This window comes from Mytilus californianus, unplaced genomic scaffold, assembly GCF_021869535.1.
Source record: "Mytilus californianus isolate M0D057914Y unplaced genomic scaffold, xbMytCali1.0.p SCAF_9, whole genome shotgun sequence".
In the NCBI taxonomy this organism is placed as follows: Eukaryota; Metazoa; Mollusca; class Bivalvia; order Mytilida; family Mytilidae; genus Mytilus; species Mytilus californianus.
The window spans coordinates 23,846,432-23,858,797 of NW_026262745.1; the positions used below are offsets into that span (position 1 = coordinate 23,846,432).

Below are 12,366 nucleotides of genomic sequence, written 5' to 3' on the forward strand. Positions count from 1 at the left end.
GCGAAGTAGACGGGATGCTATTTTGTCACCTTCTCTGTACTGGTCCCATAACTGATGAAGACGACCTTCCAGCTCCTTGTAGCGAATGCGTTGGTTCCTGATGACCTGTTCTTTAGAAACCAATCGGACAGTTAGATCAACAAGCTTGGCTTCCCGATGAAGCGCCGGTACCAAGACGTAGAAGGCGGCATTAGCTTTCCCGATGTCGGAGTTGATCCTTGTGTGCCAACCTAAAATAGAATTAAATTATAAGAAAAGATGTATTTACATACATATATATTCATTAAAAACATGAAAAGAAAAAAGAAAGCTATTTGCCTCATCACAACAAAAGATAACCTTGAACTATAATGGTTTACTGTTATAAATTGTGACTTGGATAGAGAGTTGTCTAATTGGCAATCGTACCACATCTTCCTATATCTATATAATTTATATTGCAGTAATCCATGTCAATGGGAACGTCGTGTGATTACATGGAAATTAAATTAAAATTAATTTTATAATTTTTCGTTACAATATAATAATGCCACCAGTTTGATAGGAAAATGAAATTCTTATATAAAATAAAAAAAAAAAATGCATACCTTCAACATCATTATTGGTCGTCCTGATGCTGGTCTGAAAGATGTTCCAGTTGCGTGGGTGCCAAACAGTGTTGCAGAGCCATGTGTTGTCTACGTATCTTACTAGTTGCTTTAGCTCTGGAGATGTAGCTCTTTGTGAAAGCTTCTCGAAAGCCGGCTGGATGTCTTCAGCTGGTAAGAAGGGAAGTGCCATCAGCGAACGGATGTATCTGTACTCTGCACCCCTGCTGGTGTATGTGGTCTTGAGGCCCAACTCTTGCGTCTTACGCCAAACTGCCTGGCCAAAATGGAAGGCACAACCTTTGATGGTGGAAGTAGGAAATTCCTTACGTATGGCTTTCCATGCACCTAGAAAAAGTAATTATAAATATAAATATGCGCGAGAAAGCTTTAACATCATATACATAATCATGTCATATAAAAAGATATAAATGATACATAAAGAAGCTTCAATTTCAAATACATGTGAATTAAACATAATAATATGCAAACAAAGTTTAATTTAACATACATGTAATTTTCTCTTATCATCGTGTTTGTTCTCGATTTTTAGTCTGAGGATTACTCTTAGTACAAGCAATCTGTTATTATTGTACAATTAATACAATAGTAATAAATGGTGTTGATATCCATCAGGATATTCAAAATTGATATTCAAAATAATCATTAAAATCAGCATAAATCAATATGTTGATGCTTAATTAATATAATAATATTTACCTTGCTCAAAATCGGCAACAAAACACTGAACTTCTGCTGGTCTTAGAAGGACCTCTTTCAGCCTCTGAAAAACCTGTGATATAAAACAAATTACTATAATTAAATTTATTCAAGATTATATATCAATTGAGTTCAAATATACAATCAATAAACTGTAAAATGTATTACTTACACCAATGAATAATGATTCATTTATATAATTACAAAAACAACCACACAACTAAAATCATAAAAATTTAAAAATAAAAACAAAAAAACAAAAAAACAAAAAACAAACATGATAATGAGTAAATTAATGTTATCAATCACTTCTTATGGTTATATATCTATATATAAAATAAATGATTAGTATTGCTAAATCGTTATGATATTCTTGGAGTATATTGTAGTTTGTTCTAATGTTATTGTTAATTAATTACTATAATTCAAAACATATTATAAAATATTGATTATACTTACAGCAACATAATCTCTCCCTTTACGTCTGGATATAAGGCAGAAAACTAGTGGAATCTGTTTGTAGCTGTCACCTTTGTGGATAAAGGCATGGATGGACCAAAGCTGAGCAAAGGGATCTGCAAGGATCTTGAAAGTACCGTCTTAGAACCACCGCTTGGCTTCTTGAAGGATCTGAAGCTGGTTGGGTGAAGCAAACATCAAGTGTCTCTCGTTGTCGACTCGTATGTCACCAATGATGAAGTCATTGCACTGCAAGTAGTCTGTGTCCAACTAAAAGAAAAATAACAATTAATCAATGTTACTAAAGGACTTATTTTGACGAATAAATTGTAAATCTTCCGTACTGTATGCTGTTTCGCTATAAATATGATTTTCTGGTTTTCCATATAGCTATATATTTTATACATCTATGTGTTTCGGCTTTGAGCGTGCATGTTTAGGTTAAATACATCAAAGCGTTATAGACGTATAAAATTTATAAATTGTTGCTTTCATTTAATCATTTTTCAATATACGAATAACCTCTATTCTAAATAAATTTAGTACTGTGAAATAAACAAATAAATCTACTCATGACAAAGTAAAGGTCTTGCGGTTCATCTGGCCTGAGGTCTTCACGTACTCTGTTTGCCAGTCTTTCTAGGTTCTTGACCTTTGGTAGCTGGTGATCTTCAGGCTCTATGTGTTCCAACATCTTGTCATCTACTATACGTCGTGCTGACTTGTGTATGTCTCGAAGACTTTCTGCTTTAACCTACAATAACAAATAACAAGAATATAATAATGCACAAAAAATGTATATTTTATTTGAGTGTATAATATCGAATTAATCGTCATAAATCTTAACTTATGAACACAGTTTTTATATTCAATTACAGATCTTATATCAAATAAATCGTCATAAATCTTAACTTATGAATTAAGTTTTCATATTCATACATACCTCTTTTCTTACCACTACTTTCTTTAGTGCACCCTTGTCAGCTTGGTGTATGTGTTGTCTGGTGTTCATCTTATAGTCACTGCCTTTCTGAGAGACTGTTGCTGGGCAGTTGACAGTCTTGGAGCGTTTGGAACACCTCCAGTACGTAAAGTCACCCTTGGATGACTGAAATTAAAAATTAAAAATTACTTAGAGTTAATCATTAATACAACAGTTGAAATAGAAAGTTTATTTTATTCGGACTTGTCATATGAATAAGCACATCTGTTATGTACATTAGCTGTCACTTTGACGCATACACACCACGTTCCACGTTAAATATTTCAAATTATTAGTTTAATTTACCTACATCATATACGTAAAACTACGCTTGAAACCAAGGTGTCGGTTGAAAGGAATAAATGTTAGGCTCAAGTAATGAAAAATTGTACACAATCATCTGTTTTCTTTTTACTTTAGCTGTCTCATTGACGTATACAACAAATTTCATTTTACCTTAATATTAAGATGTCTTACCTTTTTGGTATATTCATACCCATCACTGCTCACCAACTTAAACCGGCCACGCTGGGAACCTTGGTCAACCAATGTGTAGGTTACTGGTATGTCTGGCAGAATAGTGTCTGGTAGGTCTGGCTCAATTAAGGAACTACAAATAAATGTTTAATTAGATATCAAGTATATGAATGAATGGATAAATAGTTTATTAGAGTGCAACCTGAATATTATACTGATCATATCACATTAGTTGGCAATTACAAATATCAACCCATATATATTAAAAAACTATTTCATGAGCAATAAATCAAATCAAATAAAAAAAAAAACCAAAACATCAATGTTTATATATTGAATCATAATCATGTCATGTGAACAATACCAAGTCAGAGTTCGTTGTAAAGCTGTTTGCGTTTCGTACCGTTGGTATTTTTGTTTATACATTTTTTCAACCTATATATAGATTAAGTAATACATTTAATTTACTTACTCTTCTAATATTTCTTGCTGATCTTCTATTGGTCTACGTGTCACGTCAAAACTTGCTGTGAGGTTTGGTTCAGTATCTGGTTCTGGTATGGTTTGCTCTGGAGCACCTGCTGGGTCTGATTCTACCTCAGTTGTGTGGTCTGGTTCACGGCTGATAGTGAAGGTTGTGTTGAGGCTGTTGGTATTATTTGCTGCGGAGATGACAGAGAGGTTGAAGGTACCATAGTCCGGTATCGGTTGGTCTGAAACGTCTGTAATATGTGTTGAGTTGACTGGGCAACTGAAATAAATGATAATAAGTTATAAAAGATTTAAATTTTTAAAGATACAAATTCATAATAAATGCATTAAAACGAACATTTCTTATAAAGTGACCTATAGTTGAACACCTTGCATCATTGATCTCTGGTTAGATGTGGGGTCATTGGCAATCATACCACATCTTCATGTTTCTAGATTTCTATATATACATTAACTAATGAAACGCAGTGTTTAAAAAAAAAATAAAATGTATCAACTCTGGTTGGATGTGGGGTCATTGATCATTGGCAATCATACCACATGTTTATAGATTTCTATATATACAAATACTAATGAAACGCTATGTTTGTTTAAAAATAAAATGTATCAACTTTACAATTTCAACATAAACACACTATTACAATTAGACGAGTGCCTACCTGGTTGTTTCTTCTTCTACATCATTGTACTTGGTACAGATGAAATTAACGGTCTCTTCACTTTGCATCATAGAACGATACTCCTTCATTGTGAAACCTGAAGAAGTAACAACATTATTTAAAAAAAAATACTTTATAATTTTAAAACCAGAAGTCACTTATACAAATTATGTATTTTTTTGTTTTCACTTCAATCATGACAATTATATATAGTCGTATTCTTAAACATTATATAATGAAAGAGCTATGTTTTAGATTTTAAGTATTCATTTAGACCAATTCAAAATTATATATAATGTCAGCCGACGCAGTGGTCGGTACCCATGTTGAGGATGAGATGGGGATTTTTTTCATGTTATTTTATAGAACTATAAGGTAAGATCAAAGAAATCTCTGTTGTTTTTTCAATTTTACTCCACATCTATTTTTAGATATATGTATGATAAATGTTTGCCTCGGCTTGCCTTTCTAAAAACATTGTATCTGTTTGATGTGACCATTTAAATATAATTACTTTTCAATTGGTGAATCTATTAATAAAGAATTACAGATTAGTGAAATTGTTAAGAAGCCATTCACTGTCAATCAAATTTCTCTTTATTTGTATACTAATTATGAACATCAAGGATTAAATACAATACAAACACGCACACACGCCAATCATTAAAACATCTTTTGTCAAAAAAAATAAACAAACGAGAAAATCACAATAATATTTCAAAAAGAAGTTAATTATCCTCATTCAAACATATCAAATTCAACTCATAAAACACATATTTAATATGATGGATCTAAGTTTATTTTAATACATTTCTATACATTGTTTTTTCAAAAATATTTATCATAATCTCAAAATTCGTATATAATTTTTATATATAAAGTTTGTTTTTTTATTAAAGTGAGGAAAAAAACCCACAAAACAATGTACTAATCGTAGTCCGAGTTTGTTCAATATATTTCCGCATATAAATAATGGTAGGCCGAGTTTGTTATAGTCCGAGTTTGTTATAGTCCGAGTTTGTGATAGGCCGATTTTGTTTTAGTCCGAGTTATCCAGCAGCGGTTTTCATGACCTCGTTTCATTCATAAAATAACAACAACCTTATTTGGCAAGATAAGTTAGAAATTACCACCCACTTATATAACTTTATTTCCTCTATCATAGAGATTGGTTGTACATGAACAATATTCCTGCGCATTTTGCCATTTGGGAAATATAAACGACTTGTAATTACCGATTTTCGGCGATGCAATATTTTATACAATTGTTCTTTGACATCGTAGCCAAAAGCACAAGGGATAATAAACTACGTACGGATTTCTATTGAGCACTACTTCCTATGTGCAACTTCAAAAGTTTTGGGTAGTTCGACGATCATTTAAGGTTTTTCTGGTCATATTTTTTGTACTCCAGAAATAAAAGTATTAAAAAAATGCCCAATTAGTTATAAATAACATAATAGCCAGCTAGATAATAACATTGGCACGTATTTCAGCATTTGTTGGGTAGAACACAAATCTAGGATGCTCGCATAAGGCAGCTTAACTGCTTAACAAAATTTGATAACAATGACCATATAGATTTCCTCATCAATCTAAATAAAATGCATTCACAACAAATTATTAAAACATAAATTCGGACGGGGAAACAGGGACTTCAAACTAACTAGAACCCATACCCTACTCTACCACAGGTCAAACTCATAAACCAAACACTAAATCAAAACAAGGGTTCTAAAACTTGCGATTAATGGCGGAATGTCAGAGGGGGACTTAAAAAAGAAAAAAATGAGGTATAGCTCAATATACAAAGAGACGATATTGATAAAAAACAAATTAACAAATTATTTCAAATTTCTAGAAATACCAAAAATTAAATACAGGTTAAATTAGCAAATATCTAAACAAAATATTGTTATGGGATACCATGTGCTCGATTTTCTCCCTTTCATGGCCACCCCACACATTGTGTTACTTTAGAAACTTGCATTTTGGTTGGATACCTGTTTTTATCGTATCAGAATAAATATTCCTAAAAATTATGTTATTGGATGGTCAGTGATTTCTTCCACTTTACAAAGTAAAATTGAGAATGGAAATGGGGAGGTATATCTCCGTGAATTGAGCATGCTTCAAATATTTGTCCCTGGATCTTACGCAACGAACAACCAACCAATCAATCGATTGTTTTTGTTTGGAAAGAAACAATACCTTCACAATTGGTTGAAAAAGTTTCCTTCTTATCATAACTGCAACACCTCTAAAACTGCACGTCCTATTCAATCTTTGATCAAAGATTTTGCATGGACCCCCTCAAGAATTTTCTGGGATGGTACACTTTTTATTAACACAATAATTAATCTTCGGCCTGTAAATCTCATTGTAAATCGCACAACAATAATTCATGTACATGTGCATTTATCTGAAATACAAATCCTACTGAAAAGGTGTCATATGTGTTCATTTTCTGAAAATAAGAGATGTTTTGCTAGTCACTGTTTGATTGACATATTTAATTTATGAAAGGCACAGTTCAGTCTCATTGGTCAGCATTTAACTATTAATATTACAAATCATATATAGCCACGTCTTAAAATTACTCATTAGCATATTTAACTCACTCAAAGCTACAATTTTCGTGCGTTCAATACGTTGATTCGTAAAAGGCGTGCTATATATATATAACATACAAATTTATTTTAGTGTGGATTAATCAGTACAAATATTAATACAATTACACAAATGAAATTATAAATTGCCTAACAATGTAATTTCAACACACTATTAAGTATGTATATATCAAAATGTTAAAAATATTTACAGATAATAAATATTTTTAACATTTTAAGATTTACAATATAAAGTTAAAATTACATTGTTATGCAATTTACTTAACCCGTTTTTTTTCCCCTAAAATTCGTATAATTCAACCTAACAATAAACACTATCCTCTTTAGCATTAAGCTGCAAATGAGGATACAAGATTTGATTAGATTAAATTTTCTGTTATTTATACCAAATTATTAATCTCCAAAATGTTATTCCAATCTTATATTAACATTATATCAGTAATATGCATAAGTATGTAGCATGCAGTCATGCAAATATAACAGTGATAAGCTAAATCAAAGAAAGTTAGCTGTTATATCTTACTATTATAAGGCTTATAAAATAATGATAACTTAAAATATATATATATATATATATATACTATAATATGTTGCAGTTTTACAGGAGTTGGTATAAAGAAAAAATGTTGAAAATGAGATCAGAAAAAATATCTGACTAGCTAAAATACTGGATGGAAAAGTTCATTCAAAAAGGGGAAGTCTATAAAAACTGACAAAACCAAACGCTCGAATATATCGGCAACCGGAACGACTAGAAAACAACTGTGATATTCCTGACTTGATACAGACATTTTCCGAAGAATTGTGAGGTCATTTTATCTAAGATCAAGTTCAATTTACCTCAATTAGCGTAGAAACGTTGGTTCAGGATGCGTTATCCAATATTGCATATGTTATTGCAAGTGTAGGGCAAACAGTAAAATATACTTCTTGTTTCCTGCCTCCAGGCTGACCAAACTACGGAAGGTATTTTGAAAAATACTTTACATAGAATATATTGGGAAAAGTCCAAAACTTTCTCAACTTTTACTGCGCTTAAGCAAAGATTCTGGACTTTAATAATGAGAAAACTCATACCGCAGAGTCAACTATAAAAGGCCCCGAAATGACAAATGTAAAACAATTCAAACGAGAAAAATAACGACATGATTTTTGTACAAAATAATGAACGAAAAACAAATATGATATACAGCATCAAACGACAACCACTGAATTAAAGGCTCCTGACTTGGGACAGGCACATACAGAATATGGCGAGGTTAAACATGTTAGCGGGCGCCCAATCCTCCCCTTAACCTGGGACAGTGGTGTAACAGTACAACATATGAACAAACTATAAAAATCAGTTGAAAAGGCTTAACTTATCAGATCGATACAAAGCACAAAACAAGTAACAAAAACACAGAGTGGACGTGGTAGGGTACTTATACATCCCCACAACAAGAACGCACCAAGTACAGATCTGAGAGTACTCGTTGTTACTGACAGCTAGTTCAAAGACAATAACAACTAATAAAATCAAAGTGCTGGATAGCAGCTGTGGAGAGTTTGTAACGGTAGATGTGTATTATTTCAAATAGGTTGTAGATGTGTATTATTTCAAATATGTTTTTATTTACACAGCTTTGATGTTTTTTTACTAAATCATTGTCTCATCAGCAATTATCAAAAATCATTTTTTTTTCATATGTTTGTCATGTAAAATTTTGATATTTTCTATTGCAACCTTAAACTGTAGATTCAAAATAATCCGGTATACAGAAAGCTCTGTTAATTTCTGTATGTGCCCATCCCATGTCAAGGGCCTGTGATTTTAGTATTTTTTATTTATTCAGGTCCTTTATATTTGTTTTTAGTAAATTGTATTGTTACTAATTAAGCCGTTAGTTTTCTTGTTTGAATTGTTCCACATTTTTTATATCAGGTCCTTTTATAGTTTACTATATGGTATGAGTTTTTCTCATTGTTGACGACCGTATGGTGACCTATATTTGTTTATATATCTTCCTCCTTTGAACTCTTTTGGATGGCCATGGCGTTGTCAGTTTGTTTTCGATCTATGAGTTTGACTGTCCCTCTGGTATCTTTCGTCCCTCTTTTTGAACTCTTTTGGATAGCTGGTTCATTTGCAAAAAATACCACATCTCCTATTTCAAATATTAAAGACAGCAAACTTAAATCAATACAACTGTTATGAAAGTGATTTTATATGAAAGGCTTTAACCAACAATGGCAATATGTAGACAGGAATAAAAAGTTAATATACACTAGATTCATAGAGGTACTTATAACCATGTAATACATTTTAGTTGCTGCTGTGAAATTCAGCATTGAGGCAATGACATTTTGAGATTTTTGGTTTTCAGCCATTCATTTGATATAATCATTGCCTCGGTGTTGAGTTGGCACATTGTTAATTATAGGTCAATCTTAAAGAATCATACTGACCAAGGAACAAAGTGTGAGGTTCATAAGTGTAAATTCTGAAATTGAATGGCAAGGTTAGTATGATGCTTCTGCGTACAAAGTTTTGTCAATTAAAGTGCTACAGTTCAAAACGTATGCACCAAACACAAACCATACACTGTTTAACTATCATAGGGGTCAAATGAGAAAGGTCAGAATGATCTGACTTTGGTATATGATACACCCCAAGCCAAAATGCAACAGTTAAACTGCATACCATGCAGTTACTCGCTAGGTTTACAAAAATTTTAAGGTACATGTACAAAAGGTATGACCCAGACACGAATTGTACAAGGTTTTACTATCATAGATATAAAAGGACAAAGTCAAGGTCAAAGTGATCCGACTTTGGGATATGACACGTCCAAAGACCATGATGCAACTGCCTACTGAGTTTGATAACCCAAAGTTTAAAGCACAAACTTTATGAAATGGACACAAATTGGATAAAGTCAACTATCATAATCATTTCTATGATTTAACCTTTTCTTTGAGTACTTAGAGAAAATTTAAGTATAGTGTTTTATCTATGCCTCCATCTGTTTTATTTGTATTCAATGTCATAGGCATAGATATATAAAAAAATATTTGCTATACATATTTATAACGTGATAAATAAACAAACAAACAATAACCAAAGTTATGCAACGTTTTTAAGCATTAAGAAAGTCATTTTGCTAGAAAACTTAAGACTCATTGTTTTAAACACTTTAAAATATATAAGGTAAAGCACTGTCTATATTACATGGACAAATGTTTTTTAATAAGTTCTACAGAACTTGTCTTGGCACACTGAGTTATTCTAAGAAGTAGAAGCTGACTTGGCTGCTTTTAATACACTTGACTCTGTAATAAAGTTATCCTTATCCTTGTAACAGTTTGTGTAGTTGTTAATCTTAACACTTAGGAGGCTGTGAACTATCATTGAGTCAATGTTTTTCTGCTGTCAGTTTGGTTCCACTTGAGCATGCTGAAGGTCCTTATATCCGCATGTGAAATAGCTAGTATTTATTTGCTGAATTGAAAGTTTATAAATGGTTTTTGGCATCAAAACCTTCCGATCGATGTTTTGACAAAAACAATGCACTTTTCTATCAAAGCCGGTATTTACCTTTAATCATCCTTGGCGTGTGACATAGACAGAAGCAATATGATTATCGAGTATTTAATATCATGTCACCTGTTTATTGTTCAATCAAACTATTATCACTTGGTAATTACCCGCCGGCCTGGTCAAAATGTAAACATGTTTCTTAATCAATAATGTCAGTAATACCAGATACTTTCGATACACTCGGGGATTTATGTCTTTAATAACATTTGTAAATATCGTAGTAAAAAATGGCGCCGGAAAATGTTCATTCATGAAATATTTTATACACGGGATTTTTTTCTCATCAACCGGAGGACGGGAGGAGACCCCTGAAACCGGGATTATTTTACTCCCGTCGGGAGGTTCACATGTATGGATCTCACGCATGTCTGGGGAATCCCGTAGGAAACCATACAGGTAAAATAAACATACAAAATTGCTTACAGTTCAAAGTATGCATAATTTATAGAGGTCAAACCTAATACCATTTACAAACGTAAAAATTGAAAAGATTACAATATTCTTAACAATAATAATACTTTTATTTCATGAATAAATGGGAGAGAAAAAAAAACAACACCCACCTCGAAATAAATAGCAGGCCCTCTAAATTTTCTATGAATTAAACGTAGAAACTGCTGTCTCATGTAGATTTGTATTGATTTTATACAGGTACAGGTATCGACAGATTGTAGAGCCTTGAATGTGCATATATATAATATTTAGTTTGATTTTAATTTACTGATAACAAAATCAATATCAATACCAATAAAAACAATATTCAAAGATCTAATTACAGTGTTGAATTGGTAACCTTTACGAATAACTGTATATAAACATGTTAAAGGATCGATAAGTTTACCCGGATCGTTTCTAAATGTCGTAAAAATGAGGATGTGCTATCCCGTTTGAAATTAGTTTTCTACAAGAACAACCAAACTTCGAAACCAAATCTTTATATCTATGGAAGATTTAGTAAAGGTTTTAAGTAATTTCTGTTAACGAAATCCCTGACTTAATAATTTACCAGTAATACATATATTACGTTCATTGAAATCCAAAACCTCACAACAGAAACGGGCATAGCGAACGAGTTGTGAAATATAAACACCGTAAAATGGTGCCAAAGGAACATCACCTTCCAAAAAAGAAAAATTATATTATTAACAACAGGGAACGAAAAATCGACCCTTTTGTCGTAAATTTTAGCGTAGAGTTTCCCTTGTAAAACTGAAATATCTAAATCTAAGAAAGGATAGTTATTACCGTTTATATTTGATTTATTTGAAGTAAGTTGGTTTGGGTAAATTTCGGCAGTATATTTAGAAAATTGTTGATTATTTAACGAAAAAATATCATCAATATAACGGTAAGTGTTGTTGAATTCATCAATTAAATGCATTTTAGACGGTTCTTTACTGAGTTTGGTCATAAACTGTGATTCATATCAGTACAAGAACAAGTCTGCTATCAAAAGGGGGCAAGTGGTGCCCATATGAATACCTACAACCTGCCGAAACGTACATAAATATTATCGAGGAGAAAATTAACAGCTTCAATCATCTCATCACACCGCCAGTAAGTATATCTACCATATTTACCTTTCTCATTAGAGAAGAAGGCTTTAAATGAGTTGCAGCAAATATTTTTGCATTCATGTTTACCAAACGACCATTTAATTAAATAGGAAAACTTTTGTTAAATATGATTGTAGGGAAATGTAGTGTAAAGAGTTGAAAAGTCAAAACTGCCAACAGAATCAAAAGGACCATTAAAAGCACGTAATGTATCTAAAACATCC

General features: G+C 32.0%; 1 protein-coding gene and 1 long non-coding RNA gene across 2 annotated transcripts in view; both read right to left on the bottom strand.

The window, feature by feature from the left end:
• Positions 1-748: 748 nt before the first annotated feature.
• Positions 749-1,912, bottom strand: LOC127716424 (uncharacterized). Its single transcript, XR_007988918.1, has 3 exons — positions 1,767-1,912; positions 1,308-1,380; positions 749-935 (listed from the first exon to the last, which is right to left on the bottom strand). It is a non-coding gene; the product is annotated as an uncharacterized LOC127716424 (long non-coding RNA).
• Positions 1,913-2,295: 383 nt separating this feature from the next.
• LOC127715835 (uncharacterized) overlaps positions 2,296-12,366 on the bottom strand; it is a 61,910-nt gene continuing 51,839 nt past the window's right edge. The window contains exons 3-6 of the mRNA XM_052221969.1: positions 3,698-3,976; positions 3,226-3,358; positions 2,710-2,874; positions 2,296-2,520 (exon numbers count right to left, since the gene is read on the bottom strand). Of these exons, the coding sequence (XP_052077929.1) occupies positions 2,296-2,520; positions 2,710-2,874; positions 3,226-3,358; positions 3,698-3,976 (802 nt within the window). The remainder of the gene's footprint in view (positions 2,521-2,709; positions 2,875-3,225; positions 3,359-3,697; positions 3,977-12,366) is intronic.